The 25,846-nt window shown below is 48.5% G+C and overlaps 1 protein-coding gene across 2 annotated transcripts in view; it reads left to right on the forward strand.

The window, feature by feature from the left end:
• The window catches only part of Ubr2 (ubiquitin protein ligase E3 component n-recognin 2), an 81,183-nt gene extending 56,679 nt beyond the window's left edge, over window positions 1–24,504 (forward strand). For both annotated transcript variants that reach the window (XM_021185715.3, XM_021185716.3), the window contains exons 30-47: window positions 397–596; window positions 1,388–1,481; window positions 1,939–2,100; window positions 4,035–4,138; window positions 5,656–5,734; window positions 8,237–8,385; window positions 9,490–9,545; window positions 9,705–9,801; window positions 10,017–10,084; window positions 11,145–11,280; window positions 11,812–11,902; window positions 13,612–13,742; window positions 15,288–15,396; window positions 16,003–16,059; window positions 19,201–19,278; window positions 20,473–20,643; window positions 22,234–22,335; window positions 24,244–24,504. In XM_021185715.3, coding sequence (XP_021041374.1) covers window positions 397–596; window positions 1,388–1,481; window positions 1,939–2,100; window positions 4,035–4,138; window positions 5,656–5,734; window positions 8,237–8,385; window positions 9,490–9,545; window positions 9,705–9,801; window positions 10,017–10,084; window positions 11,145–11,280; window positions 11,812–11,902; window positions 13,612–13,742; window positions 15,288–15,396; window positions 16,003–16,059; window positions 19,201–19,278; window positions 20,473–20,643; window positions 22,234–22,335; window positions 24,244–24,385 — 2,026 coding nt within the window. In that variant the 3' untranslated portion in view covers window positions 24,386–24,504. The remainder of the gene's footprint in view (window positions 1–396; window positions 597–1,387; window positions 1,482–1,938; window positions 2,101–4,034; window positions 4,139–5,655; window positions 5,735–8,236; window positions 8,386–9,489; window positions 9,546–9,704; window positions 9,802–10,016; window positions 10,085–11,144; window positions 11,281–11,811; window positions 11,903–13,611; window positions 13,743–15,287; window positions 15,397–16,002; window positions 16,060–19,200; window positions 19,279–20,472; window positions 20,644–22,233; window positions 22,336–24,243) is intronic.
• Window positions 24,505–25,846: the final 1,342 nt, after the last annotated feature.

Here is a 25,846-nt window from a genome sequence, read left to right on the forward strand (position 1 = left end):
GGGGAGGCAGGCGGCTGGGGCAGTGGCCAGGCAGCCTGGCCTCACAAGCAAGCTTCAGGCCAGCGGGAGGTCCTGTGACCCTGGGCTGAGCCATGGCTCCACACACATGTGCACACATACACAAAGAGATCTCTGCCTCTGAGTAATTCATGTGTCTACTTAAAGTGTTATTTTCTACAACGTACCTTTGACATGAAAGAATGAGCACTCTGGGCTGGTGTGTGTTACAGGCAGGTTGCTGTGAGTGGAGATGGCTTTAAGCACATGAGAGAACCCTGCCACGTCCTGTCATCAAGACCACGTGTTGTGTGTACCTATCTGGAGTCTGTCATTTAACGATTATAGAGAAACTTCTTAGGCTCATTCAGTATTACAGTCATAACCTTTGTATTGCAGCCCTCCCGTTTCAGATGCAGCTCTTACAGCGTTGGGCCCAGCACAGACACAGGTCCCTGAACCGAGACAGTTTGTCACCTGTATATTATGTCAAGAGGAGCAGGAGGTGACTGTGGGAAGCAGGGCGATGGTCTTAGCAGCGTTTGTTCAGAGGTCAACGGTTCTGTCAAAAGACAGGACGAAAACCATCTCGGACCCAGGTAAGGTCTGCTGCATTATCAGATCAGAACCCAGCTGCCCTGACAGCATACAAGCAGCCTCCATGCCAGGCCTAATGACCCAAACCTGTGATCCCTGCCCAGAGGCCAGAGGATTGCTGAGAGTTCAAAGCCAGCCAGGGCTAGAGTGTGAGGCTGGGTCTTGGCATAGCCCTTAGCATTTCTGCTCTGAGCTCAGGGCATGAGGCATGATGGGGAGTTAGATTCTGTCAGCAGCCAAAGCTTCATTCTGATAGCTCATGGTCCTTTATACTCCAGAGTAAATGCTCAAGTCCCTGTACAAGTTGCTGTAGTGCTGCTCACTGCGAGGGAGGGTCTGGGTTCCGTTGTAGTACTGAGATAGGGGAGAGCCCCGCTCCATGCATAGGATTTGCATGTGACCTTGGTTCATCTTCCTAGGCACTTGATTTCTAGGTCACAGTTCAGTGCTGTTTAATGAGAGAATGACAAGGACATAAACCAGGCAGCCGTGTCAGCATCTGTGGAGGGTTCCCCTGGCCTGGACGTTTTGGTCCACCTTCTGTGACCCCACAGATGCAGAGCTCATGGTTACGGAGGGCCTGTTACTTAGAGCACCTTCAGCCTCACATTGCAGTTCAGGACTACTTGAGTTCCACTTTTTATGGTCTGAGAGTCTTGCATAAATTAGTGCCATCGAAAGTTGGAATAAATTAGCATTTCTTTACGTAAGTCTTCACAAATCCAGGGATGCACATTGATCATAGGAAAGTTAAATACTTGGAGTTTTGTTTTTTGTTTGTTTTATAATGCAGAAAAATATGATCCATTATTCATGCACCCCGATCTGTCTTGTGGAACACACACTGGCAGCTGTGGGCACGTTATGCATGCCCATTGTTGGCAAAGGTAATTTATATTCTTATTTTACTCAGGGAACACCATCTGAAGGCTCGGGATTAACTTTTAAAGCAAAGGAAAATTTGTTCTGGGGGTGGAGATAAAAAGAACTAAAGATCCTGGCAAATTTCCTAAGCATTTGCTTAATGAATAAGTACTTGCTTTGTAATGACTGTAAAAGAATAACAGGAAACGAGAGCCAGTGAGAGCACCAACAAGTGTCTCTTCCCACTTGTGAAAGGCCTTTAGATCAGTCAGGTTTTGTCGTTTTTATTGTTTATAGTGTGTCTGTGTTAGGACTCCAAATCCACTGTGAGGATTAGTTATACTGCCTGTGTTTAAGCCAGCTCAGTTCAGGATTCATGTTTTTCATTGTTGTGAGAAAAATGCCTTAGAATGTTGACACTTGACCTCCTGCTAACATGAACACCCCGGATTTTGACGCTCCTGTTCTCTAATTGTAAAGGTATTTTGATTCCGTTCAAGCTAAGGAGCAGCGAAGGCAGCAGCGGCTGCGCTTGCACACTAGCTACGACGTAGAGAATGGCGAGTTCCTCTGCCCGCTCTGTGAGTGCCTGAGCAACACCGTGATCCCCCTGCTGCTTCCTCCCAGGAGCATCCTCAGCAGGTAGGCTCTGCCCAGCACCCTGGTGCAGGACTGGCTCTGTGGGTGAGGAAAGGATCCAGCTGGGGAGCAAGGTGCAGGGTCAGCGCCGCAGCGGCAGGCGACCTTGCCGATGACTTACTCGGACATTTCTTCTACCAGACCTGTGGGCTGTGGTTGTGACCTTGAGAAATGAACAAGCCAAAATGTAAAGTTTTTTGCTCACCTGTCAGTACTGCAGATGATGTAAAAGTTGTTTGTTCATAAAAATCCAGTATCTCCGTTTTTCCTAGAGATCCTATTTTAAAGATACTCCCCATGCTTTTCAAAGACACGTAGTCTACTGCTGGGTATGGTGGCGCACACCGTAGCCCCAGCATTTGAGGGGCAGATGGATCTCTGTGAGTTCCAGTCCCAGCTGCACAGTGAGACTCTGTCAAAAATAAAGTCTTTTCACCTCCATATGTTTCCTGTGGGCACAAACAGCATACACATGCATAGTAAAGAAAATTAAACATGTAAAAGGGCAAGAGAGATGGCCTAGCCGTTTAGAACCCTGCTGCTCTTCCAGAGGACCCATGTGCAGTTTCCAGCACCTACATGGTGACTCACAACTGTCTGTAATTCTAGTTCCAGGGGATCTGATGCCTCTCCTGGACTCCATAGGCACTACTCACATATGGTTCATATACATACACACAGGCAAAACACTGATGATACACATAAAAAACTGAAGTAAGACTTTAAAAAACAAATATGTAGGTTTTTAAATACGTTTTATGAGTGTGAATTACCTGTTTCTGCGCAATTCTTTGGACTCAGTTCAAGACAGAGGCCAGCTTTTCTATTTTGTTTTAGGAACTCCACGATTGGCTCTGTCTCTGGTGCCATAAAACATTTTACACTGTTGTTAGGTTCCCACTTACTCTTTTTAGTCACAGGAGCATCGTGGTGCTAACTTACCGCTGTATTTGAACTAAGAAGTATTAACTGCCCATGAGGAGATGTTGTATTTGTTGAATTTTACCTGTGACTTTGGTGGCTTAGTTTTTGGTTTCTTTCCCATGGTTACTGATAGCATAGCCATCGCTGAAGAACGCTATAGGAGAGCAGTCTGTGGAACCTGAAGTAACTGTGATAGTGTCAGCTCTGCCCCTCATAGCCTGTAAGTCAGGCTGCATAGCTCAGTGTCCATGTGTAAAGTGGGCACAGTTGTTCATCATAGTAGTACTTGGACAATTAGATGAGCCACTTTGCGCATCTTATAGTAAGTAAGGGCTTTGCTCGGTTTGTCACATAAGTATGTGGTGAGTGATGTCTGTGGTGATTGTGGGATTGAAGAAATTCTGCCATGTTCTAGTACTAAAAATAAGTGAACCTTTCAATAGTGCTGCCATCATTGATCAAATTACAGCTCCGTCTCTACTGGCCAGTACCAAGACTACATTTTCAGCTTCGGTGCCGGCATTGAACTGACAATCTCAGTCATGTAAGCACCCTCAGTCCATCATGAGAGAGGACGATGCTCTCTGCCTGCCACCATGTGGCCTCTAGGGACTGAACTGGGCTTGTCACCTCGGCCGTCTCACTAGACACAGATTTTGTTTGTTTTTGATACAACAAATTTTCCCTACCCTAATTTTTGTTTTGTGTTTTGTTTTCTGTGTGTGGGTGTCTTGACTGCATGGGTGTCTATGTGTCACACATGTGCTTGATACCACCCATGGAGCCACAAGAACTGGAGTGACAGATGGCCATGAGCCACCACGTGGGTGCTGAGAGCTAAACCTGGGTCCTGTGTAAGAGCAGCCAGGGCCTTATCCTCTGAGCATCATCTCTCCACCCCAGCCTGGATTCTCAGTTATTTTAGATGTCTAAAACACATACGTTATTTAAGAAAGCTTTTGTGTCTTAATCTAATCAATAAAGAACTGAGTGTTGTCTGTGACCTCTTTCAGGAGGTTAAATTTTTCAGACCAACCAGATCTGGCACAGTGGACGAGAGCAGTAACGCAGCAGATAAAGGTGGTCCAGATGCTGAGGAGAAAGCACAGTGCTGCTGGTAAGTGCTGGCCGCCTGCTTCTGTTTGTCTCTTTACATGGATCTATGTGTGTGTGTGTGTGTGTGTGTGTTCATATGTGCCCACGCGCATTCCGTGGTGCACATCTCGAGGTCAGAAGAAATGGGGAGTTGGATCTCCCCCTCCCTGTGGGTCCCAGGGATCCAGCTCAGGCCAGGAGCCTTAGCAGCAAGTGCTTCACCCCGTGCCATCTCCCCCACCCTGGGAACTTGTCTTTTTCCTCTACCGTATAAATTGATTGATAGGGATGTCTCCAAATAAAATTGTTTTAAAGTATTTGAAAGTGAGGGTCTAGGCTAGAGAGACAGTTCAGCAGGTGAGAGCACTGGCTGCTCTTCCAGAGGTCCTGAGTTCAGTGACCAGCAACCACGTGGTGGCTCACAGCCATCTGTAATGGGATGTTACCCTCTTCTGGAGTGTCTGAGGATGGAGACAGTGCACTCACATAGAAGTGAGAGTCTAGAGAGATGGGTCAGTGATTCAGAGCACTCAATGCTCTGTAGAAAACCCAAGTTCAGTTCCCAGCACCCACAGCACAGGTTCACAACCACCTATAACACCCTCTTCTGGCCTCTGGCCCCTACATGCGCATGTGAATACACTCAAAAACACATACAGAAATAAAAGCAAAATCTTTAAAAAAGAGAAAACCAACACATACTATGGGCTGGAGCAGTGCCTCAGCAGTAGAGAGCACTGGTTGCTTTCGTCACATATCCATGTTCATTTCCTGGCACTGCATGGCAGCTGTTTGTAGTTCCAGCTCCAGGGGATCTGATGCTTGGAGTGGGCCACACACACATGGTGCACAGACTTACATGTAGGGAAAACACTCACATATTAAATAAAAATAAACAGATCTTCTTAAAAATATAAATAGTCTGAGCATCTTGGCACAGCCTTCAATCCCAGCACTGGGGAGGCAGAAGCAGGGCAGGTCTCTGTCAGTTTAAGGCCAGGCAGAGTGATGTGGTGAGACCCTGTCTCAAAACTAAATAAATTAAAAAATAAAGTATATAAATAAATAATAAAATCTCTTTCTGAGGAGGGCTAGTGGCACACACCTCTGACCCCAGCACGTGGAGGCGGAAGCAGGTGGATCAAGTTCGAGGCCAGCCTGGTCTACGGAGTGAGTTCCAGGACAGCCATGGCTACAGAGAGAAAGTGTTCCCTAGCCCCTGCTCTCCACTCGGCCTGGGGATGTGTGGGCAGAGGCGTCATTAGTCCTCACACGTGCAAAGGGCAGCCTCCCAGCTTTACTGTACCCAGGGGCTGTGCTGTGAGGTTAGAGTTGTCTACCATACCGGGTGTGGTCAGCCACAGTAACGCTCACTACACTTCCTGTGGTATTTTGGCAGTTAGGAGTAATAGGAGTGTTTTTCAGGTTTTTGTGTGTGTTTGTTTGTTTGTTTGTTTGTTTGATCATGTGGCTAAAGTACACAAACATTGTGCTGATTATATTCTGCTAAAAAATTATATAAAATGCCTATTTCTGCAGACACGCCTTCTTCAGAGGACACAGAAGCCATGAATATAATACCGATCCCAGAAGGCTTCAGGCCTGATTTTTATCCTAGGTGAGTATAAGATATTCTTCCCTTTCAATCTGGCCCATTGGAAATGAAGCTAGGTGAGTCGTTGGTGTAGCGTGGCCTGACAGGACTGAGGGCGAAATGGTACCTGAAGTTTAAACACTGCGTGACAGTGGCTGTAGTAGACTAGCCAAAATGTAAGAAAGAGCATGGAGCGTGGTAGTTGTCCACCTGTGGGTCGAGACCCCTGTGGGGTAGGATAGCCCTTCGTGGGGTCTCGTATCAATATCCTGTCCATCAGATGTTTACATTACAGCTCATAACAGCAGAATTACGGTGGAGAATTAGCAGTGAAATCACTGATTGGGGTTACCACATGAGGAACTGTGTTAAAGGGTTAAAGTGCTCCCTCTGGTGTAGAGGTTTGCTCTGACCAGCGCCTGCTGCCCTCCCGTGTATACTGCCACAGTGTCCCCAACTCCCTTACACATCAGCACGACGTCTAACCCTGGCCATTGGGCTTGCCCATCAGGTCTCAGGCTTCCTTCTGACTTCCACCTTTCTCTTAGAGACCCACCAAGCTTTTAGTCACCCAAGTCCAAACCGTCTTGTTGTCCCTAAGCCAATAAGCTACAGTAGACAGTTGGGGTCCAGAACATGGCACCGCTGCTCATTCTCTGAGTTCCCTCATCTGTAACGCAAGGTATTTCCCAGGTCTGGTGACATGACATAATGCCCTATGTGCTCTGCCTGTTGTGTCTGTCCTGAGTGACCCAGCGAGCAGGGCGTCTGGCCTCTGCCTGCTGTGCTCGCCAGTCTGTCATTTGTCCCTACGAGTACCTGCATGCCTTCCCTCCCCAGCTTCCTTTGCCATTTTTGCTGACTTCTACTGGGCATTGAACTAGGCCTGATGCATGCAAGTGCCCTAACACTGAGCTGGGTACAGTTTCTTGTTTTGGGGTTTGGGGGGGGTTGTTTGGTTGTTTGGTTTGGTTTTTTTGAGACAGGGTTTCTCTGTGTAGCCCTGGCTGTCCTGGAACTCACTCTGTAGACCAGGCTGGCCTTGAACTCAGAAATCCACCTGCCTCTGCCTCCCAAGTGCTGGGATTAAAGGCGAGCGGCACCACGCTGGACCAGTTTCGTGTTTTGAAGACAGTAATGTCTTATTGTTGCATAAGATCATCTTTTTCCAGTTTGGGATTAAATCCCCAAACTGGTTTTCTGTAGAGTGTGTTTGTTCCTGGTTGTGCAGTGGTTCTGGTCCATGCCTGGCGCTTGCTCTTCCTGCGCTCAGACCAGTCAGCTGTCCTCTGTCCTGGAGGCCCTGCCGCGCGCTCGCGCGTGCACACACACACACACACACACACAGCTCAAAGCTCAGTCTCATACCAGTCAGGACAAGGCTCAGCGGTCCTGTCAGTTGTCCTTGGCTGTGTGCATTTGTTTGTTCTGTTGTTTTTGAGATGGGGACTCATGATGTGGCACTGGCTCCATCTCACAGAGGTGCCTCCCTTAGGAGTGGCCTTACCCCACCATGGAGAATGTTCCCTCATTCTCACGTATCTGTTAAGAAAAAAACACCATTCTCACTCCTTCCTTACCATCTTTTCCTGTCTGGAGTGTGTGAAATATCCTTCTGATGTCCCTTCCTTTTAGTTGATTGGCAGATTTTTGAAACCCTTGGTGTCTCTCCTGCCCAGTCTGTGTGTGGAGTCCTGCTGGGTTCTCCCTCGGGGCATGGTTCTCTGAAGTGGTCCCCTGTCTGCTCACACTGGCCTTCCCAGGCTGCTCTTCTCCTTGTCCTCACAGTCTTCCAGCATGGCTCCCTCTGCCCACCACCCACATGAGGGATTGAACCCAATGCCTTGCTCTCCTACTCTAGTCCCATGTTTGTTCCTGCTTGCTAACTTAATCGAATGTTGTGACATTTCCTTCAGTGTGTCTGCTCCTTGGGTTCTAATTACAATAAGACACAGGCGCTCAGCCGGGGCGTGGTGGTGCACGCCTTTAATCCCAGCACTCGGGAGGCAGAGGCAGGTGGATTTCTGAGTTTGAGGCCAGCCTGGTCTACAAAGTGAGTTCCAGGGCAGCCAGGGCTATACAGAGAAACCCTGTCTCGAAAAACCAAAAAAAAAAAAAAAAAAAAAAGACATAGGTGCTCAGTGGGGACCCGCTGAGTCTCACAGCAAGGTCAGCAGCCACCACCAGTCCTTGATCAAGGGCTCCCAAATGTAAGTGTGTAGTCATGTCCTCTGATGTACTGTTCTGGGAACACCAGTCTTTGTGGAGGTGGGGGACATTGCTAAGAGCAAGCAAGCGACCCAGACATTGCATGGTTCAGGCAGTAGATACATGTGCTTATCCTGCCTTCAGCCCTGAGGCTCTGCTCACGCACAGGGCAGATCCCCCTCAGTCAGGCCCAGGGCCACACAGCTATCTCTGCATATGTTACATGGTTTGTGTGCAGCACAGGACAGAGTGACTTAGAGATGAAGCTGTGGTACCCATGTGTGCACCTGTGAGCTAATCCTATGCATGTTTCCACAGGAACCCATATTCTGATAGCATAAAAGAAATGTTAACGACATTTGGAACGGCTACTTACAAGGTGGGACTGAAGGTTCATCCTAATGAAGGTGACCCCCGTGTGCCCATCCTGTGCTGGGGGACCTGTGCATACACCATCCAGAGCATAGGTAAGACTCTCACCGCTGTGTCTCCCAGTCACCAGGTGCTTGGCAGCTCTCCTTAACCCCAGGCAGAGGCAGAACCCCCTGAAGCCAGCCTGGTCTGCAGACTCTGCCAGCCAGAACTTCTAAGAGAGACTCTGCCTTGAGGACCAGGCTCATGTGTGCTGCACAGACAGACACGGAGACAGACACTCATATTCTTTAAATGAATATTTAGTATGAATAGCAGTATAAAGAAGTAATAAAAAGCCGGGCGTGGTGGCGCACACCTTTGATCCCAGCACTCGGGAGGCAGAGGCAGGCGGATTTCTGAGTTCGAGGCCAGCCTGGTCTACAAATGAGTTCCAGGACAGCAAGGGCTATACAGAGAAACCCTGTCTCGAAAAAAAAACAAAAAACAAAAACAAACAAGAAGTAATAAAAAGAAATCAAGAAATAATTGTATGCGGGCAAAATGCTAGTTTGTCTTACGGCGTCTGAGTAAGTACAGTCACAGGAACAAGCAGAGCTGTGGTTATAGCACTTTCTTACTAGGGACTCGGTTGGGTTTTTTTCTTAACTTTCTGTGTAGGAATGTTTGCCTACATGTATGTCTGTGCACCACAAGTGAGCCTGATGCCTACAGAGACTAGAATTGGGCATCAGACCCCCTGAGACTAGAGTTGCAGCCAGTTAGGAGCTACTAAGTGGGTTCTGGGAACCAAACCCAGGTCTTCTGCGAGAGCAGCGGGTGCTCCTTTCTCCTGAGCCCTTTAGCCCTTTTTTGTTTCTTTCATCCAAAGTGAATTCTTGTGAAATGGCTTAAAGTTGCTAAACTCTAGCTGGGAGTCATGTTGCACACCTTTAATGCCAGCACTTGGAAGGCAGAGGCAGCCGGATCCGAGTTCGAGGCCAGCCTGGTCTACAGAGTGAGTTCCAGGACAGCCAGGGCTACACAGAGAAACTGTCTTAAAAAAAAAAATAAACGGGGGTTGGGGAATGATAATAAGAAATGACAAAATCACATTCTCCTCAGAAATGATTGAACTTCTTAAAAATGTGCAAAGAATAAATAACTTTAAAAATATATATGGCATTCAGCTTACCCTCTCAACCATCTTGAATCTCTAGAAAGAATTTTGAGTGATGAGGAGAAGCCTGTTTTTGGACCTCTGCCTTGTAGACTGGTAAGAACACTCGCTCCTCTTAGTAAAACTCACTTGCTGTAAAGATGCCAAAAATGTTGTGTGAGGTCTGGGGTTACCTGGTGTCTGTTTGTTCCGAGGTGTATTTTTAGACAGGATCTGCTCATTTCTCTGCTAACTGTAAAGCCGTCTTTATTTCAGGACGACTGTCTCAGGTCGTTAACACGGTTTGCAGCAGCACATTGGACAGTGGCGTTACTTCCTGTGGTACAAGGACACTTCTGTAAACTCTTTGCATGTGAGTGCTCCGTGTCTACCACCATCTCTGTCTGCAGCTTATGGTCTCTGGGAATCTTGTTTGTAGGAGTCTAATGTCTCTGTTACAAATGCAGTATTTGCTAGTACTGTCTGCTACTGCTGCTCTGACATGCAGATTCAGACATGTCCCTACTGCATGCTTCTGAGACTGATGCTGTGTCTGCAGTGTGCTAATGTGTCTTCTTCCATCTCTAGCCTTGGTGCCTAATGACAGCTATGAAGACCTCCCATGCATACTAGACATCGACATGTTTCATTTGCTGGTGGGTGTTTACAGTTTGCTTTGCATCCTCTTCCTGGCACTCCAAACACTGCCTGGGACTTGATGAGTCAGCAGACAGAAGGGCAAATGGGAGGCACTGCCGAGCAGTGGATTGCCGCACACTTGTCTAGTTAGGTCTGGGGCTCCTTCCTCTCCTACTTAGCTGTGTGGCTGAGATTTGTAATACAACTGTCTGCTCTTAACTCACTCAGGTAAAAATAGCAGTGGCCTCATAAGTGATGCTGACATTAGTGCACAGTCCATTTAGAGGTTTTGTGCATTTTAGGAATCTGAACAGATCTGGCCCTGTGGTTGTAATACTTAGGGGCAGACTGCCTCTTCTCTTCTCCCTTTTTTATGCTTTTTTAAATTAAGATATGTCCATTATACAGAATTGTAGCTTCCCCTGTGAATTTTCCATAGGTACACACACTCACAACATCACATCACCTCCCATCTCCCTACTCTGTCTCATCCCCCCTGCTTCCGGGGCTCCTTCTCTTCCTTTTTACTTTCTTTTTTTTTTTTTCAACCTACTTATCACAGATGAGAATAACATATCCTATATATGTCCTTCTGGTCTGGCATTTTTAATTTAATATAGTATCTGATTCCATCCTTTTTCCTATACGTGACCTCACTTCATTCTTAATGGCTAAGTAATACTACCTTGTATGTTTTTCTTTTTTAAAAAAATTTGACCATGTGAACCACAGCTCAAACATGGAGGTCATGTCCTCTGACCTCTTGAGTGCATATACAAGAAAATAAGTGGGAAGAAAATGAAAAGTTTTCACACACTGTTCCTTATAACAGGAATCTGCTCATATGGATCCACTGGATCCATAGGGATCCACTGGATAAATGAGAGTCTAGTTAGTGACTGACCCTCCAAGCCCCTTGAGCTCCACTAAGGTCACTGATCCAGTCCTAGTGGATTTTTAAACCCTCCCCTTTTAAGTTTAAATGAGGGCTAAGCTGGGAAGAGATCCCAGGAGTGCGCAGGAGTGTAGCTGGGAAGAGCGGCCCATGCTGGTGCTGATGCTGTGTTTGCTGTCTAGGTGGGCCTGGTGCTCGCTTTCCCGGCTCTGCAGTGTCAGGATTTTTCAGCAAGCAGCCTGGCCACTGGGGACCTGCACATCTTCCACCTGGTTACCATGGCACACATCGTACAGATCCTTCTTACCTCATGTACAGGTACCGTGTCACAGTCAGGATACTCCCTCCGTTTGTCTTCTGTAGAACGTTTTACATTTCTTTCCCCTTTGAAAATCCCCTGCAGTTTGAACAGTTTTGCTTTCTTCGATTTAGCCCGTACACAGAGTAAGTTAAGCTCAGCTGAATGCTGTGTTTCAGAATACCAGTTCTATTTGAACTCACACATTTCAGTAGTACCCCGGACAGCTCATTCTTAAGCTGTTTAATTCAAGCATCCTGTTATTCAAACATTGCAAGGCAGTGTGTTGGTTAGCTGATAGTCCCCACTGTGTGGTAGCTGCAAGACAGCGTGTTAGCTGGTACTACCCACTGTATAATGAATGGCTGGTTCACCGGTCAGATGGGGATCCATACTATGTGCACAGTTGAAAATGAAAATCCTATGTATTTATAGGCATATTTCCATATATGTGAGTGTGTGGGTATGTTTGGGTGCTTGGCTGGTGTGCTTATCAGCCCTTTCAGCCACACAATAGGAATGGAGACTACTAGTGTTTCCTTGTCTTTCAGAAGAGAATGGCATGGATCAAGAGAATCCCACTGGGGAAGAAGAACTGGCCATTCTCTCTTTGCACAAAACACTTCACCAGTATACTGGAAGGTGAGCCCCTAATCTTCCATGGTTGGCACACCCATGTGCCAGTAGGGCTCAGTAGGGGTCAGCAGGAGAAAGGGTTGATTTGTTGATGAGGGGAAATTGCTGTGCATGGATGTGTAAGAAGAACCTATGGGAACCCGGCGTGGTGGCGCACGCCTTTAATCCCAGCACTCAGGAGGCAGAGGCAGGTGGATTTCTGAGTTCGAGGCCAGCCTGCTCTACAAAGTGAGTTCCAGGACAACCAGGGCTACACAGAGAAACCCTGTCAAAAAAAACCAAAAAAACAAAAAACAAAAAAAGCTATGGGAGCGACTCTCCATACATCTGATAAAGCTGACGTTCCTGAGAGGAAGGTGGCAGTGTCCGCAGCCGCCCACACTTGCCTGGCCATGAGGCCTTCATCTGTTCATCAGATGCCAGCTGGTGGTCAGATGCACTCTGAAGTTGCTGTCCTAGAACTTACGTTATTTTATCAGCAATTTCCAAGTGCAAATCAAATTAGCATGGTATATTTCTAAGATGTTATCCAAGAGTGACAGATAACATTCGATTCTTGGAGCAGCACTTTGGTGTCACTGTGCCTTGGAGTAGGAGTCCTGCTTAGATCTGGAAAATGTGTAGCAAGGAGCTAGGACTATTCTGGGCTGGAGACATGGACCCCCGTGGAGGAGAGTGCTTGGTGCACCAACATGGTAGCCTCAGTTTGAAGTTTGAATCCTGGAACTAATGTAAACCGCCCTGGGGCGCGGGGGGAGGGGGGGGCAGGGGGGGAGGCAGGAGGATCGCAGGGCACTGCTGGCTTCCAGCATACCTCCAGGCTCAGTAAGAGACTGTTCCCCAAAGGATAAGTGCAGAGTGATGAAGGCAGACACTCACATCCTCTTCCCGCCTCTGAGTGCACACACATGTTTGGGCATGCCATGCATGCACACACACATTCTTAGACAGAGTCACCCATCTGAGAATCTGTACTAATGTACTCATCCAAAATCCAGAGCCGCTCACAGGGGTTCACAGACACATACTGGTGTTCTTTATGCAGGCAAGGAACTAAAAGTGACCCAGATGTTTGTGTAGGGCATAGTTTGATATCAGTTGTGACCCATTCTGAAATGCAATGGATAGGTTAAAAATTATAGCGTGTAGTGTGTTGTAGGTAGCTTGGTAGTCTTAAACTTCATGTAGCTAGAGCTGTGTAAGACAGTCAGCCTGGAAACAGTCTACCTGAACAAGATGTGCTAGTGTAAGAGTCTGGAATGACTGCTAGAGCTGTGTAAGACAATCAGCCTGGAAACAGTCTACCTGAACAAGATGTGCTAGTGTAAGAGTCTGGAATGACTGCTGGGTTTTGGTTTCCTGTTTTAAGATGAATCCTCCGCATGCTGCCCTGGCTAGCCTTGAACTCACAGAGCTCTGCCTGCCTTTGCCTCCCAAGGCTGGGGGTCATGCGTCACCACCCATGGTTTGGATTTTCATTTTCTAATTTTTGTACATATGTGGCTCTATTGCTTTTGTAATTCCTAATTTACCATTGGAGGCTCTATCTCTGTGTTCTTGACATCCCTTAGTGCCTAAGGCTGCTGCCAGCCTTTGACCCACGCCTCCTGACCATAGCGTCAGTGATTCCAAGTGTCAGTTGTCTGTCTTCACACTATGCCTTACCGCAGTGAGCTTTCCTCACGGTTTTTCCTGATCCCATTTTCTGTCCTCAGTGCCTTGAAAGAAGCCCCCTCCGGCTGGCACCTGTGGAGGAGTGTCCGGGCCGCCATCATGCCTTTCCTCAAGTGCTCTGCTCTGTTTTTCCACTATTTAAATGGAGTCCCGGCCCCTCCAGACCTTCAAGGTAACTTCCCATTTCTTCCAAGTGTAGTGAATGCTTGTGGTCATCTGCTCCCGCTCTTTAGAGTAGACATGAGTCTGGGTGTGATGGCGTATGCCTGTAATCGCAGAGCTGGGAGGGAGGGGCAGCTTAGTCTACATCATAAGTTCCAGGACAGCCATTGCTACACAGAAAAGCACTGCCTGAAAAATAATAACAATAACAACAATAAATAGGTTAAAGATGAGTAAGGAAATGTGAACGGCTGTGCTCGATTGACACGCTCAGGCCTCAGTCACACCCCACACGCACAGACAGGATGCTGTAAACAGATGCGCTAATGAGCTACTGAGAGCTTAGGGCGTGGCTGTGGCAGCACACCCTTAGAATGTGCATGTGCATCCATGCCTGTGTGTGCTGTGCCTCCACATCTCAGGCAGTGTGACCGCGAGCACCTCCGTGTGCATTCACACAGCACTGGGTCTCAGTATCTGCTCTGTCACCTTACGTATTACTCAGAAGCTAGGTTCCTCGGGATTTTAATGGTTTTTTTTGTTTGTTTGTTTGTTTGTTTGGTTTTAGTTTTATTTAATTTATATGTGTAAATGTTTCGCTGGCATATATTGTGCACCGTGAGCACCTGTTGGAACCCCTAGCACTGGGGTTGTAGTTAGAGATGCTTGTGAGTCACCTCATGAGTGGCAAGAATTAAACCCCGGTCCTCTGCAAGAGCAACAAATGCTCTTAGCTATGGAGTCATCTCTGCAGCCCCAGTCCCTCAGATGTAAAACAGCAAAAACTAACAGTGTAAGAACTTCTTTTAAAAAAAACAACAACAACAATGTTATTATGGTGGGGGTGGGGGTGTGTGCGCTCTCGAGCACTTGAGGTCAGAGGACAGCTTTGGGAGTCAGTTCTCTTTGTACCACCCCCATGGAGGAGAGTATTGTAGGACCATGGCTCTGTCTCTGATCCCTGCTGATGCTGGCACTAGTCACAGGAGCCAGCGCAAGGGTGCAGCATCACCTAAAGACTGCTTGACTGACACCAGCGCTGGCGGTCACTACCGTGAGTCCATCTCTAGGGAAGAGCCGCCTGACCTCCGACTGACTGCTCTGTCCAGGCTCACACTCAGCCCAGGATGTAAACTGTAGCTTTGCACATTTGCAGAGGCTCAGGCTGAGTCTCAGGGACTGTAACTGGTTTAAGAGTCATGTGACACCAACCTACTCATGGAGTCGTCGTCTACCAGGGGCCTCTTACAAGTCATGTACATAGCATATTTGATTTTGTCTTACTTAAAAAGAAAGAGGCTGGCCGTGGTGACACACGCCTTTAACCCAAGCACTCAGGAGGCAAAGGCAGGCAGATCTCTGAGTTTGAGGTTAGCCTGGTCTAGAGTGAATTCCAGGATAGCCTGGGCTACATAGTGAGATCTGTCTCAAAAAAAAAAAAAGAGATAGACAGACAGAGACAGACAGATGGCAGGCAGGCAGGCAGGCAGAGTCTGCCCCCTCTTCTGTCTGTGGGGACGTAAGTGTTTATGCCTCTTTTCCTCCCTATGTGCAGTCTCTGGAACAAGCCACTTTGAGCACTTATGTAACTACCTTTCCCTGCCAACCAACCTCATTCACCTTTTTCAAGAAAACAGTGGCGTCATGAACTCCCTGATTGAAAGGTAATGTTAGACGTCTTTCTGCATTATTTAGAATGATTTAGAAAATAAAGCTTAGTCTTTCCCATTTCAAAATTTTTCACTGTTGAACTTGATAGACTTCAACACATTTTTCAAGTTATAAGAATTAGGATGTTTTGCCAAGTATGGCAGGCAGCACACTTCTTTAACCCCAGCACTCCGGGAGGCAGGAGTCTGCATTGGAGGCCAGCCTGCTCGACATAGTGAGTTCTAGGACAGCCAGGGCTACACAGAGAAACCCTGCCTCAAAAGTAATGCCTAAGTTTTTAAGAGAAAGAATAAGAGTGTCTAGCTAAGGATTTGGCTTCAGGGTAAGACTGCTGCCAACCCAGCAGTGTGGTCCATGGAGGAAGAAGCACCATAAGGAAATGTGCGTCGTCCAGATGAGAACAACTGAAGATGGTGTCGGTGACACCTGCACGGCAGTGGAATGTATTTAGTGTCAGAGAACTGTTGCATGTCAGAAAATCGAGGGAGAATGGCAAACACCTGGAGTCTTAGCACTGGAGAGGCTGAGGCAGGAGGTTGAGGCAGGGCCAGCTGTCTCACAAAATAAAACTAACGTCCCCTCCTCTGTTTGCCTTAAAGTTGGTGCCAGAACAGTGAAGTTAAACGGTACCTGAATGGCGAGAGAGGAGCGATAAGGTGAGTTAGAGGAGCTCGGTCAGGGGTTTGTGGGTGGCTGGTGAGAAGCACATAGAAGTGTGAAGGCCGTGTTCGCCTTCTGGCAGGAGTCAGACAAGAACAAAAGTGCCCTGCATCCTTGATACAGAAGAGAAAGGATGTTAGCTGTGTTTGGGGAACTTCTGGTGTGGGGAAACTGCTTTTAGAAATGTTGCTCTTCATCCTGGGTTTCTTAGCTGTTTTCCTCTTTTATTTCTTTTTTTTTTTTTAAAGATTTATTTATTGATAATATGTAAGTACACTGTAGCTGTCTTCAGACACTCCAGAAGAGGGAGTCAGATCTCGTTACGGATGGTTGTGAGCCACCATGTGGTTGCTGGGATTTGAACTCCGGACCTTCGGAAGAGCAGTCGGGTGCTCTTACCCACTGAGCCATCTCACCAGCCCTCCTCTTTTATTTCTTTTTATGCTGTTTCATTAGGAAGAATTCCAGATGGTCCAAATATCAGGCATGGTATAATGAGCTTCCATGGGCTGGATGTCTCTCCTGAGCAGAGGAGACAGTCCCAGCTGGTGAATTTAGGAGTCACCTGTCACGTGCAGGCTGTGGTTTAGTGGCTACTCACTGGAAGGGTGAGGGTGACTGTCCAGGAACCCCAGATAGCCTTGTATACTAAACTTCGCAGGCTCCCCTGTGCTCAGGACCCAGAGGCTGCTTAGAGCCAGGGGAAGCGGTGGCTGGATCTCAGGTGCGTGCTCTGGTTACCCCGCCTCTTTCCTGGAGGAAGGTTCCTAGCTGGACAGTGCATGGGCCCAGCTACCTCTATGCGCTGCTTTTTGTCTTTTTAAGATTTTTATTTATTTATTCTATGTATGTGAGTACACTGTAGCCATACAGATACAGATGGTTGTGAGCCTTCATATGATTGTTGGGAATTGAATTTGTAGGAACTCTGTTCACTCCAGTCAACCCTGCTCGCCCAAAGATTTATTTATTGTTATATGTAAGTACACTATAGCTGTCTTCAGACACACCAGAAGAGGGCATCAGAGCTCATTACAGATGGTTGTGAGCCACTATGTGGCTGCTGGGAATAGAACTCAGGACCTTAAGAAGAGCAGTCGGTGCTCTTACCCACTGAGCCATCTCGCCAGCTCCTCTATGTGCTATATATGTGTGGGGCCACCTGGGTCTTCCCTGCTCCTTGTCAGCTGGGAGGAAATCACTTGACTCCCACAGCATCCCCTAGTGCGGAGCCAGTCAAGACCAGTTCTTTTCCTATTTATTTCATCTGTGTCTGAGTATTAGTTGAACACTGTGCCTTAATTAGGGGTTCTGCTGCTATGAAGAGACGCCATGACCTTATAAAGGAAAACATCTCCTAGTGCAGGCTTACAGTTCAGAGGTTTAGTCCATTATCCTCATGGCAGGAAACATGGCATCTTGCAGGCAGACATGGCGCTGGAGAGGAAGCTGAGGGTTCTACATCTGGATCCCCGGGCCCCAGGAAGAGAGAGTGAGCCACTGGGTCTGACTGGAGCTTCTGAAACCCCAGAACTTGCTCCCTAGTGACACACTTTCTCCAGCCAGCCACACCTGCTAAGATTGCCACTCCTTCTGAGCCTATGGGGGCCATTTCCATTCAAACAACTGCACACTGGCTGTGTAAAACCTTCCTCTGGATCACACAGGTGTCTCACTGCTCAGGACTGCTGCTTCTGGAGTCTCCAGCCCCATGTTCCGAGAAGGCTGCCTGAGCTTGCTAGTACAAATCCAGAACCCAGAGCGCCTGCTGTGAGGGGTTGAACCTGTAAATGTCACTTGTCACACACACACACCCACACACACACACACACACACCCTTAGCTAGCAGTCTTCCTGTGGGACAGGATGTGTGCTTCTTAACTTGAAGTGCTGATCACAGTAATTGACAAGCTTTGAAAATATAGACAGCACTCCTGGCACTGTGCGTCTCTGAAGTTGGAGTTCTAGCCTGTGTGCTCCCTTTAAACTGCAGTGGATGATGATGGCTCGCTAGTGCTGTCCAAAGTACTAGAGAGTGGATACCACAGCTATGAGCTGTGGCTCACACTGAGAAAGAAGCCCTGAAGTACTGACTGGATTTGAACTTCTTTTTCCGAGTTTCTTGAGTCATAGAACCAGTGTAGCTGATAGAGAGGGAAGTTTAGTCCATTATCCTCATGGCAGAAAACATGGCATCTTGTATTCTTACAGTAAGTACACACTTTCTGACGTCAGTCCTGAAGTCGTAAGGGTGGGTTCTCCGATACTGCGCCATCAGTAGAAGTCAAGAGTGGGTGTTCTCACCTGCTGCTCCTTCCCGCAGCCACCAAACATTTGCTTAAATGGGCAGAGACTAAAGGCATCTCTGTCAACCTCGTCACTCATTCTGAGCACATCAGGTGAAGAATGGGAACTCCGAGACACTACCATCATAGCCCCATCCCCAGCTCCCCGCCCATGGGCTCCATTGAAAGAATCCAGACAAGACACATACAATGAGTGTAGGAGACAGAATTGGTTTGGTTTGGGCAATTTTGTTTGTTGTTTTGTTTTGTATTCTAACATTGTTGTTTATAGATATTGGTGCGGGCGTGCCACGCCTGTGTGGAGGTCAGAGGACAGCTTGCAGGTGTCCGTTCTCTCTCCACTCTGGGTTCCAGGAGTTGAGTTCAAGGGAGAGTCACTCTAGGTGGGCTTTATTCCATCCCTAAAGTCTCTGCAACAGAAAACTTCCCTTGACAGAGCCATTTGGATTAACTTGGGGAGACGGGGTGGGTGGGTCCTGTTCTTTACGAGGGAGCCTCCAGCTAGAACATAATCTTAGGCAGTTTAGATAGTTAACTGTTAATGGCCTTTCAGGTTTGTCTCCACCACAGTCAGAAATCAACTCTGCCCGCACTGCAGGTCCCTAGTTCTCCAAGCTGTCGTGGGTTACAATTGGGGGATTCATCCCCCTGACCCTCAGGCTTGCCGATGGTGAAGAGCAGCTGGGTTGCCTTCTCTGGCTTCCACCCGCCAGGCCATCGGCTGCTCAGTACACCTTCCCTTGCTCTACTTTGACTAAGCCAAGAGTTAACCTTGTGTGCTTATAACATGACCTCATATTTACCAAGTTCTTCTCCTTTCTCACTTCTTAGCTACCCCAGAGGAGCTAACAAACTGATAGACCTTCCAGAGGACTACAGCAGCCTCATTAACCAAGCATCCAATTTCTCGTAAGTTACTCTTTTGGTGCCCTGCCCCTCAGACCCTTCTGCAGACAGTCAGATGGGTTTGTGGGGGATCTTTGTTTTCACTGGGGAAGAGAAATCAGAAGTCCTTTCCATTTATTTATTTTATGTGTCTCAGTGCTCTATCTGCGTGTGCACCTGTGTGCAGAAGAGAGCATTAAACATATCCTCTTATGCATGGCTGAGAGCCACCCTGTGCTTGCTGGGAACTGAACTCAGGACCTCTGGGAGAACAGCCAGTGCTCTTATCTGCTGAGCCATCCAGCTATCTCTCCAGCCCTGCATTTGTGATTCTTTTTTTTTTTTTTTTTTGAGACAGGGTTTCTCTATGTAGTCCTGGCTGTCCTGGAACTCACTTTGTAGACCAGGCTGGCCTCAAACTCAGAAATCTGCCTTCCTCTGCCTCCCGAGTGCTGGGATTAAAGGCGTGCTCCACCACACCCTGCTGCATTTGTGATTCTTAAGGAGTTTTCCGTTTCTGGGTATCTCCTGCGTCTCCCTCCTTGCTCTGTAGACCCGTCACTCCGAGTGCTGTGCAGAGTCTCTGCCCTCTTTTACTCTGTTGATGTGCTAAAGCACTGACCAGAGCAACGTGGGGAGGAAAAGAGTTAACCTGCTTACAGGTTACAGTCTGTCACTGAGGGAGCTCAGAGCAGGGGCTCAGAGCAGGAACCTGGAGGGGGGACTGAAGCAGAGGCCACGGAAGAACACTGTCACTGGTTTGCTCCGTCTGCGTTCTTATATAACCTGGGCCCACCTACCCGTCATCAATTAGCCATCAAGAAGAAAGTGCCCCCACAGGTGTGCCCACAGGCCGTTCTAACAGAAGCCATCTCTTGTTTGGAGCTTCTTCTCTCCCCCTCCCCATGTGTCTGGGAAGCTAATATGGGTGTCTGTTGTGCGTCACTCCATTTAAGTGGCTGTGCTGCGGTACTTTGCACACTGTGTCTGAGATTTGTGCGTGACTGCAGACATCACTCTTCCCTGCCCCAGTAGTAGTTCCTGTTGTTCACACAGTGTTTCCATCTGCCTGTCCCCGATGTTGCTCCCTAGGTGTTTCTGGTAGGTGGTATTAGTGTGTGTCCCAGTGTCCTGTCACAGGATAGTGAATACTGACAGATTGTCTTCCAGGGTGCTCTGTGCCTGTTCCTTTGTAACAGTGCTGTCTTTATCTTCCAGGTGCCCCAAATCAGGTGGCGACAAGAGCAGAGCTCCTACTCTGTGCCTCGTGTGTGGGAGTCTCCTCTGCTCTCAGAGTTACTGCTGCCAAGCTGAGCTGGAGGGTGAGGATGTCGGAGCCTGCACAGCACACACCTACTCCTGCGGCTCCGGGGCCGGCATCTTCCTGAGGTAAGGCCTTTGGCTGGCCGTGTTCACCTGAGCACTTCCGGGACTTTCGAAGCCACTGTGCCACTGTGTGCAGACTACAAAGAGCCAGGGCTCTCACATTTCCCGTATGGCTGGTGATAGCTCCCAGCTGACAGCTCAGCTCCCCTTTGTGCCTCCTTAAATGTGGGGCGAACCCTGTCCCTCGTTTCCTCCCCAAATTCAGGTAAAGAGTTCCCCCATCAGGGACTGCAGAGACTGAGCACAAGAGCACCTGTATTCAGGTCCCAGCATTTGGGTCCGCAGTGCAGCTCACAACTGCCTGTAACTCTGGTGCTAAGGGCTCTGCTGCCCTCTGCTGGCCTCTGTCGACTCGCACACTTACACATACAGCATAAATTTGTACATCTTTAAAGCCCAGCATCATCTTTGCCTCTGTGGTGCTGTTAGGTTTCCTCTGAGGAGGCACGGGTTGCCACTCGGTCCTGTACTCAGATAAAAATACTTAGTAACTGTTGTGTGTCATTTTTTAACGAGTAATTTTCTCATAATGTGGAGGAAGCTGAGTAGTCTTTTATGTTTAGGAGTTAGCTGTCTTTCCCCACACTTAGCTATTTTAAATTCTGCGCTTGGAGCCCTGGGTTCTCGACACAGTCACTGTCTGCATCTGCAGCACATCATTGCCAGGTACATTCCCGCCGCGTGGCTCCACTGAACACTTGTGTAAAGAGTCCCTTCCCTTGTTCTCCTGAATTGGCACCTCGGAGGCTTACCTCCTCCATCTGCTAACCTAGGCCTAGGCCTGGGGACTTCCAGACTGCACACAGGCTAATCTAGGCCTACAGTGTTTCCAGCCTCTGAGACTTTCTGCTGAATAAGCTCACCCCTTCCTGGTTCTTTCTGAGCTCTGACTGGCTGCTCAGCTCAGCTGTTGTGACTCACACTCCTCTCCACGCTGACTGATTCAGACTGACGTCTCGGCTTCTGAGTTGCTCTGCTTGACCTCATGCTACCTTTGGCAAGCTCCTCTGATCTTCTGGCTCCTTCTCATTCTCTGACTCATTCTGTCTTCACCGTGTCTGCTTGCTCTCTCTTCAGCCTGTCTCTGTAAAACCCTCCCGGTAAATCTGCCTTCTCTCTTCCCTCTGGCTCCGCGCTGCTCTCTCAGGTAGCTTCCTCTTCCTCAAGAGAGTGAGGCACATCCTATTCTGTCAGATCTTTCTCTGATTCATAATTCTGTCTGCCACTCAATTAGACATCACTTCCAAACATGGCTGTGTCCTTCCACAAACTATGGAATTAATGGTATATCCTAAAGGCAAGTCTGTATTCCAGCAGAGGGGTTAAAGGTGTGTGCTAAAACGGAGCCGTACCACAACTAGAAACAGGTTTCTTTCCATAAGTAGCACAGTCTCAAGGTTCACAGTGGGATCAAGTCCCCTGCACCAGACTTGGGCAGATGCCTTGCTACTTGCAGGTATCTCTGTTACAGCTGCTCTCGCCTCCTGACCTGGCCTCTTGTGCATGTATTTCCTTTCATAGCCTTTTCTCTTTGAGTTGAATCAACATCATGTTACTTACATAAATGCACAAAGATGAATGTTCTCTCTACAGAGTGCGGGAATGCCAGGTGCTATTTTTAGCTGGCAAAACCAAAGGATGTTTTTATTCTCCTCCTTACCTTGACGACTACGGGGAGACTGACCAGGGACTCAGGTAAGGACCCAGCCTGGGGTTAGGAAGATGAGCCCCATCGAGAGCATGATAAGCAGGGAGGTCCTGAAGTCAGCTGGGCTGGTACCCAGGAGTGGGCTCTGCTGAAGGTAGCTTGTCACCCGTGGACTTGTCACCTGTGGACTCGTGCTCAAGGAGCACACCTGGCTCCTGCATTGCTGTGCCACCTTTGGAAAGCCAGGAGTGGGTGGGAGAGGGCTTGGTTGGTAAAGTGCCTGCCCTCATGTGGGCATGAGGACCTGGGTGTGACCCCAGGATTCATGTAAATGGCTGAGTGTGGGCTGCATACTTGTGACCTCAGTGTTGAGGAGGGGGAGAGGGAGGTGTTCCTCTGCCTCACCAAGTCAGTGAGCTCAGACAAAAAGCAAGAGACTGTCTCAGGAAACACACTGGCAAGTGACTGAAGAGGAAGACCCCTGAGGGTGACTTCTAGCTTCTGCCTGCGTGTGCACACAGCCAGGAGCACACCCACACACGTGCATGGCCACTCCCATGCAAACAGAAAAAAAATGGATTCTTTTCGAATGTCTGAGGGGATAACTTGGTGGGTGAAGTGCTTGCCTCCAAAGCCTGAGGGCTTGTATTCAGATCCCCGGCCCTCTCTCACCCTAGTGCTACAGGCAGACACAGGCCACCCCAGAGCTCATCAGCCAGTCAGTCTAGGCAAAATGGTGAGCTCTGGGCTCAGTGAAAAGGCCCTGTCCATGAGATGAGGTGGAAGGAGACAGAGAAGACACCCAACACTGGCCTCCGGCCTCCACACACCAAGCATGGCATATACCCCTGCACATACGTGCACATGTTGAGAATAAATTTTTAAGTTTAATATAAACAAAAGGGCGACGACTGTTGGCTGAGGTAAAGGCCTGCTTCAGGAGCCTGCTGACCAAGTTCAGTCACAGTCTCCCATAGAAAATGGAAGGAAAAGGGACTCCAGAGAGTGCCTCCAACTGCCACGTGTACACACATGGCAAAGGAGAGAGACACAGAGAGAGAATATGAGAATGAGAATAAAAACTTGAGAAACCCCCCATGAGGAACATAGATAGGACAGATGTGAGAAAGCCAAAAGACTGCTTTCAGTTGCCCATAGCATCCCCAGCATCAGCCCCACAGGTCCAGCCTGTGTGGCTCCCTTCAGGGGAGGCCTTTCCTGTCCTGATGACAGGAGACCAGATGTGAGTGCCCAAAGATATATGTGGAGAAGAGAATCACACTGATGCAGACGCAGCTGCCCTTGATGCTGCCTCTGCTGGGAACTTCCCGCTCACAGAGCCCTACTCCAAAGCTGCTTGGCCCCAGGGGATGAAGGACTAAAGCAGAGGTGACTTCCCAGGCTTGAATAACCAAGGTTGGGCTGTGTACCACCAAATACCCAGTTAACATGGGCCCAGCGGCAGCAGGCATCTAGTTACCCAGTTAACATGGGCCCAGGGGCAGCAGGCATCTAGTTACCTTGTTAACATGGGCCCAGGGGCAGCAGGCATCTAGTTACCTTGTTAACATGGGCCCAGGGGCAGCAGGCATCTAGTTACCTTGCTGAGGCTTCTAGGTGACAGCCCCTGTCTTGTCCTGTCATCCTTCCACCCTGTCCTTTGCCCCACGACCTTTTTACACATCACCCACAGAATAAAGAGCTTCTTAACTCAGACCTGGGCCAGCAGCCCTGTTTCCTGACCTCAGTCTAACTGTGTGGCACTGGAGTACCTACCTTTTCTCTTCAGCACATACCCACAACCCAACACTGTGCGTGTGCATGTGTGTGTGTGTGTGTGTGAACAGAAAATGCACAGTTGGAAGCTAGTGCTGTACACCTTTCCTGGCACAGAAGGGGTTGGGACATGAGGAATGGATAAACTGTGCCTATGAGTGACATGTGTCTCTTTCTAGACGAGGAAATCCTTTACATTTATGCCAAGAGCGGTTTCGAAAGATCCAGAAGCTCTGGCAGCAGCACAGTATCACAGAGGAGATTGGACACGCGCAGGAGGCTAACCAGACCCTGGTCGGAATTGACTGGCAGCATTTATAATCGCTCCTCTACTAAAAACTTGACTTGGAGTTTTGTAACACAGCTGGCTTTTCCAGAAAGACAACAGGAAATAAGTTCGGCTGAATCTATTTTGAAATAAATTCTTTATTTAAGCTTTTCTTCCCAGTTTTATTTTTTTAGTCTGGCTCCAGAGACTGATAAAAAGTCATTTTCTGCCAGATTTTATTGCTGTGTCCCTTAGACGGACGTTCCCTGGGTTGACAGCCCTTTCTAGACCAGAGTCTAGCTCCTTTGGACGGTGCCTGCTTCAGCTGCAGTAGCCTGAGCCAATCAACGTTGCTGATGGTGTCAAGCTTGCTGGCTGTCCACCAGAGGCCAAAAGGAGCCCTGGGGCCTGTCAGGAGGACACGTCCCACCATGGTTCCTGAGACTGAGATGCGGTTCACCTCTGGGACTAGACCTCACCTCCAGAGCAAAGCAAGTGAATTTGAAGACAGGACTTGCTTCTCCCTATGGCCTAGAGAGCTGGGGACTCTAACAGGAGAGCAGCTGGCTTTTCATGGCTGTAAATGGTTGGTCAAGACTTTTAGCTTTGAAAGCATTACTCAATTAAAGGGCTTTTTGAAATGTAAAGGACCTCCTAATTTTTCAGACTGTAGCCTTCTGCTCCAAGGCTAAACAGAGAGCGTGTGCGCACCCTCACTCAAGCAGACGGCAGCAGACAAGCAAGAGCTCGGCTGAGTACAGTGCTCCAAGCCTGCAATCCCAGCTCTAGGGATGATTAGGCAGCACTAGGAGTTCAAGGCTAGCTCCAACTGTGTTACAAGCTTGGGGCCAGCGTGGGTAACTTGAGGAGACCCTGTATCAAACCAAACAAAATCCAGAAGGCAGTGTTTTGAGCTGCCTGCCCTGCCCTGTCCTGCCCTGCCCTGCCCCGCCCCGCCCCGCCCCGCCCCGCCCCGCATCTGGATCAGATGTGTTGCTGCTTGTCTGCTGGTTGATGTAGGATATTCCTCAGACTGCACACAAACATCTGTTCTTTTTAGGTATTATTCTAAGAGCAGCCTTTCTAGAACTATAGCCACTTGAACTATAGCCACAGTTACGGCTCTGGCACACCGCACACCTATTTCCTCGTCTGACGGATATCCGTCACATTCAGAGAAGTCACATAGACATGGTGACAGCAGGTTCAGCAGAGGGATGGACTCCAGTCTCCAGGAACAGAAAGGGGCTTTCAGCTTTTCTAACCATCAAAGAACCTTTCACTCAGCCTTTCAAATCTCACCCACTCAGCTCTATCCATGCATCAGTGTCTCAGGAGAGTCAGACATCCAGACCAGAGGCTCAGAGAAATGCAGGTAGCACAGTCTCCAGGATCATGTGAGGAGCTGCCTCCCCTCCAAAGGATGGACTTCAGTTAGCTCTTCAGCGTGGCCCAGGCTCAGGACTGAGAGAGTTTGTAATGGGAAGCCCAAGCTAGATTCTCCGTGCTCGCCC

Source organism: Mus caroli, unplaced genomic scaffold, assembly GCF_978045245.1.
Source record: "Mus caroli unplaced genomic scaffold, Mus_caroli_1 scaffold_18, whole genome shotgun sequence".
Classification (NCBI taxonomy): Eukaryota; Metazoa; Chordata; class Mammalia; order Rodentia; family Muridae; genus Mus; species Mus caroli.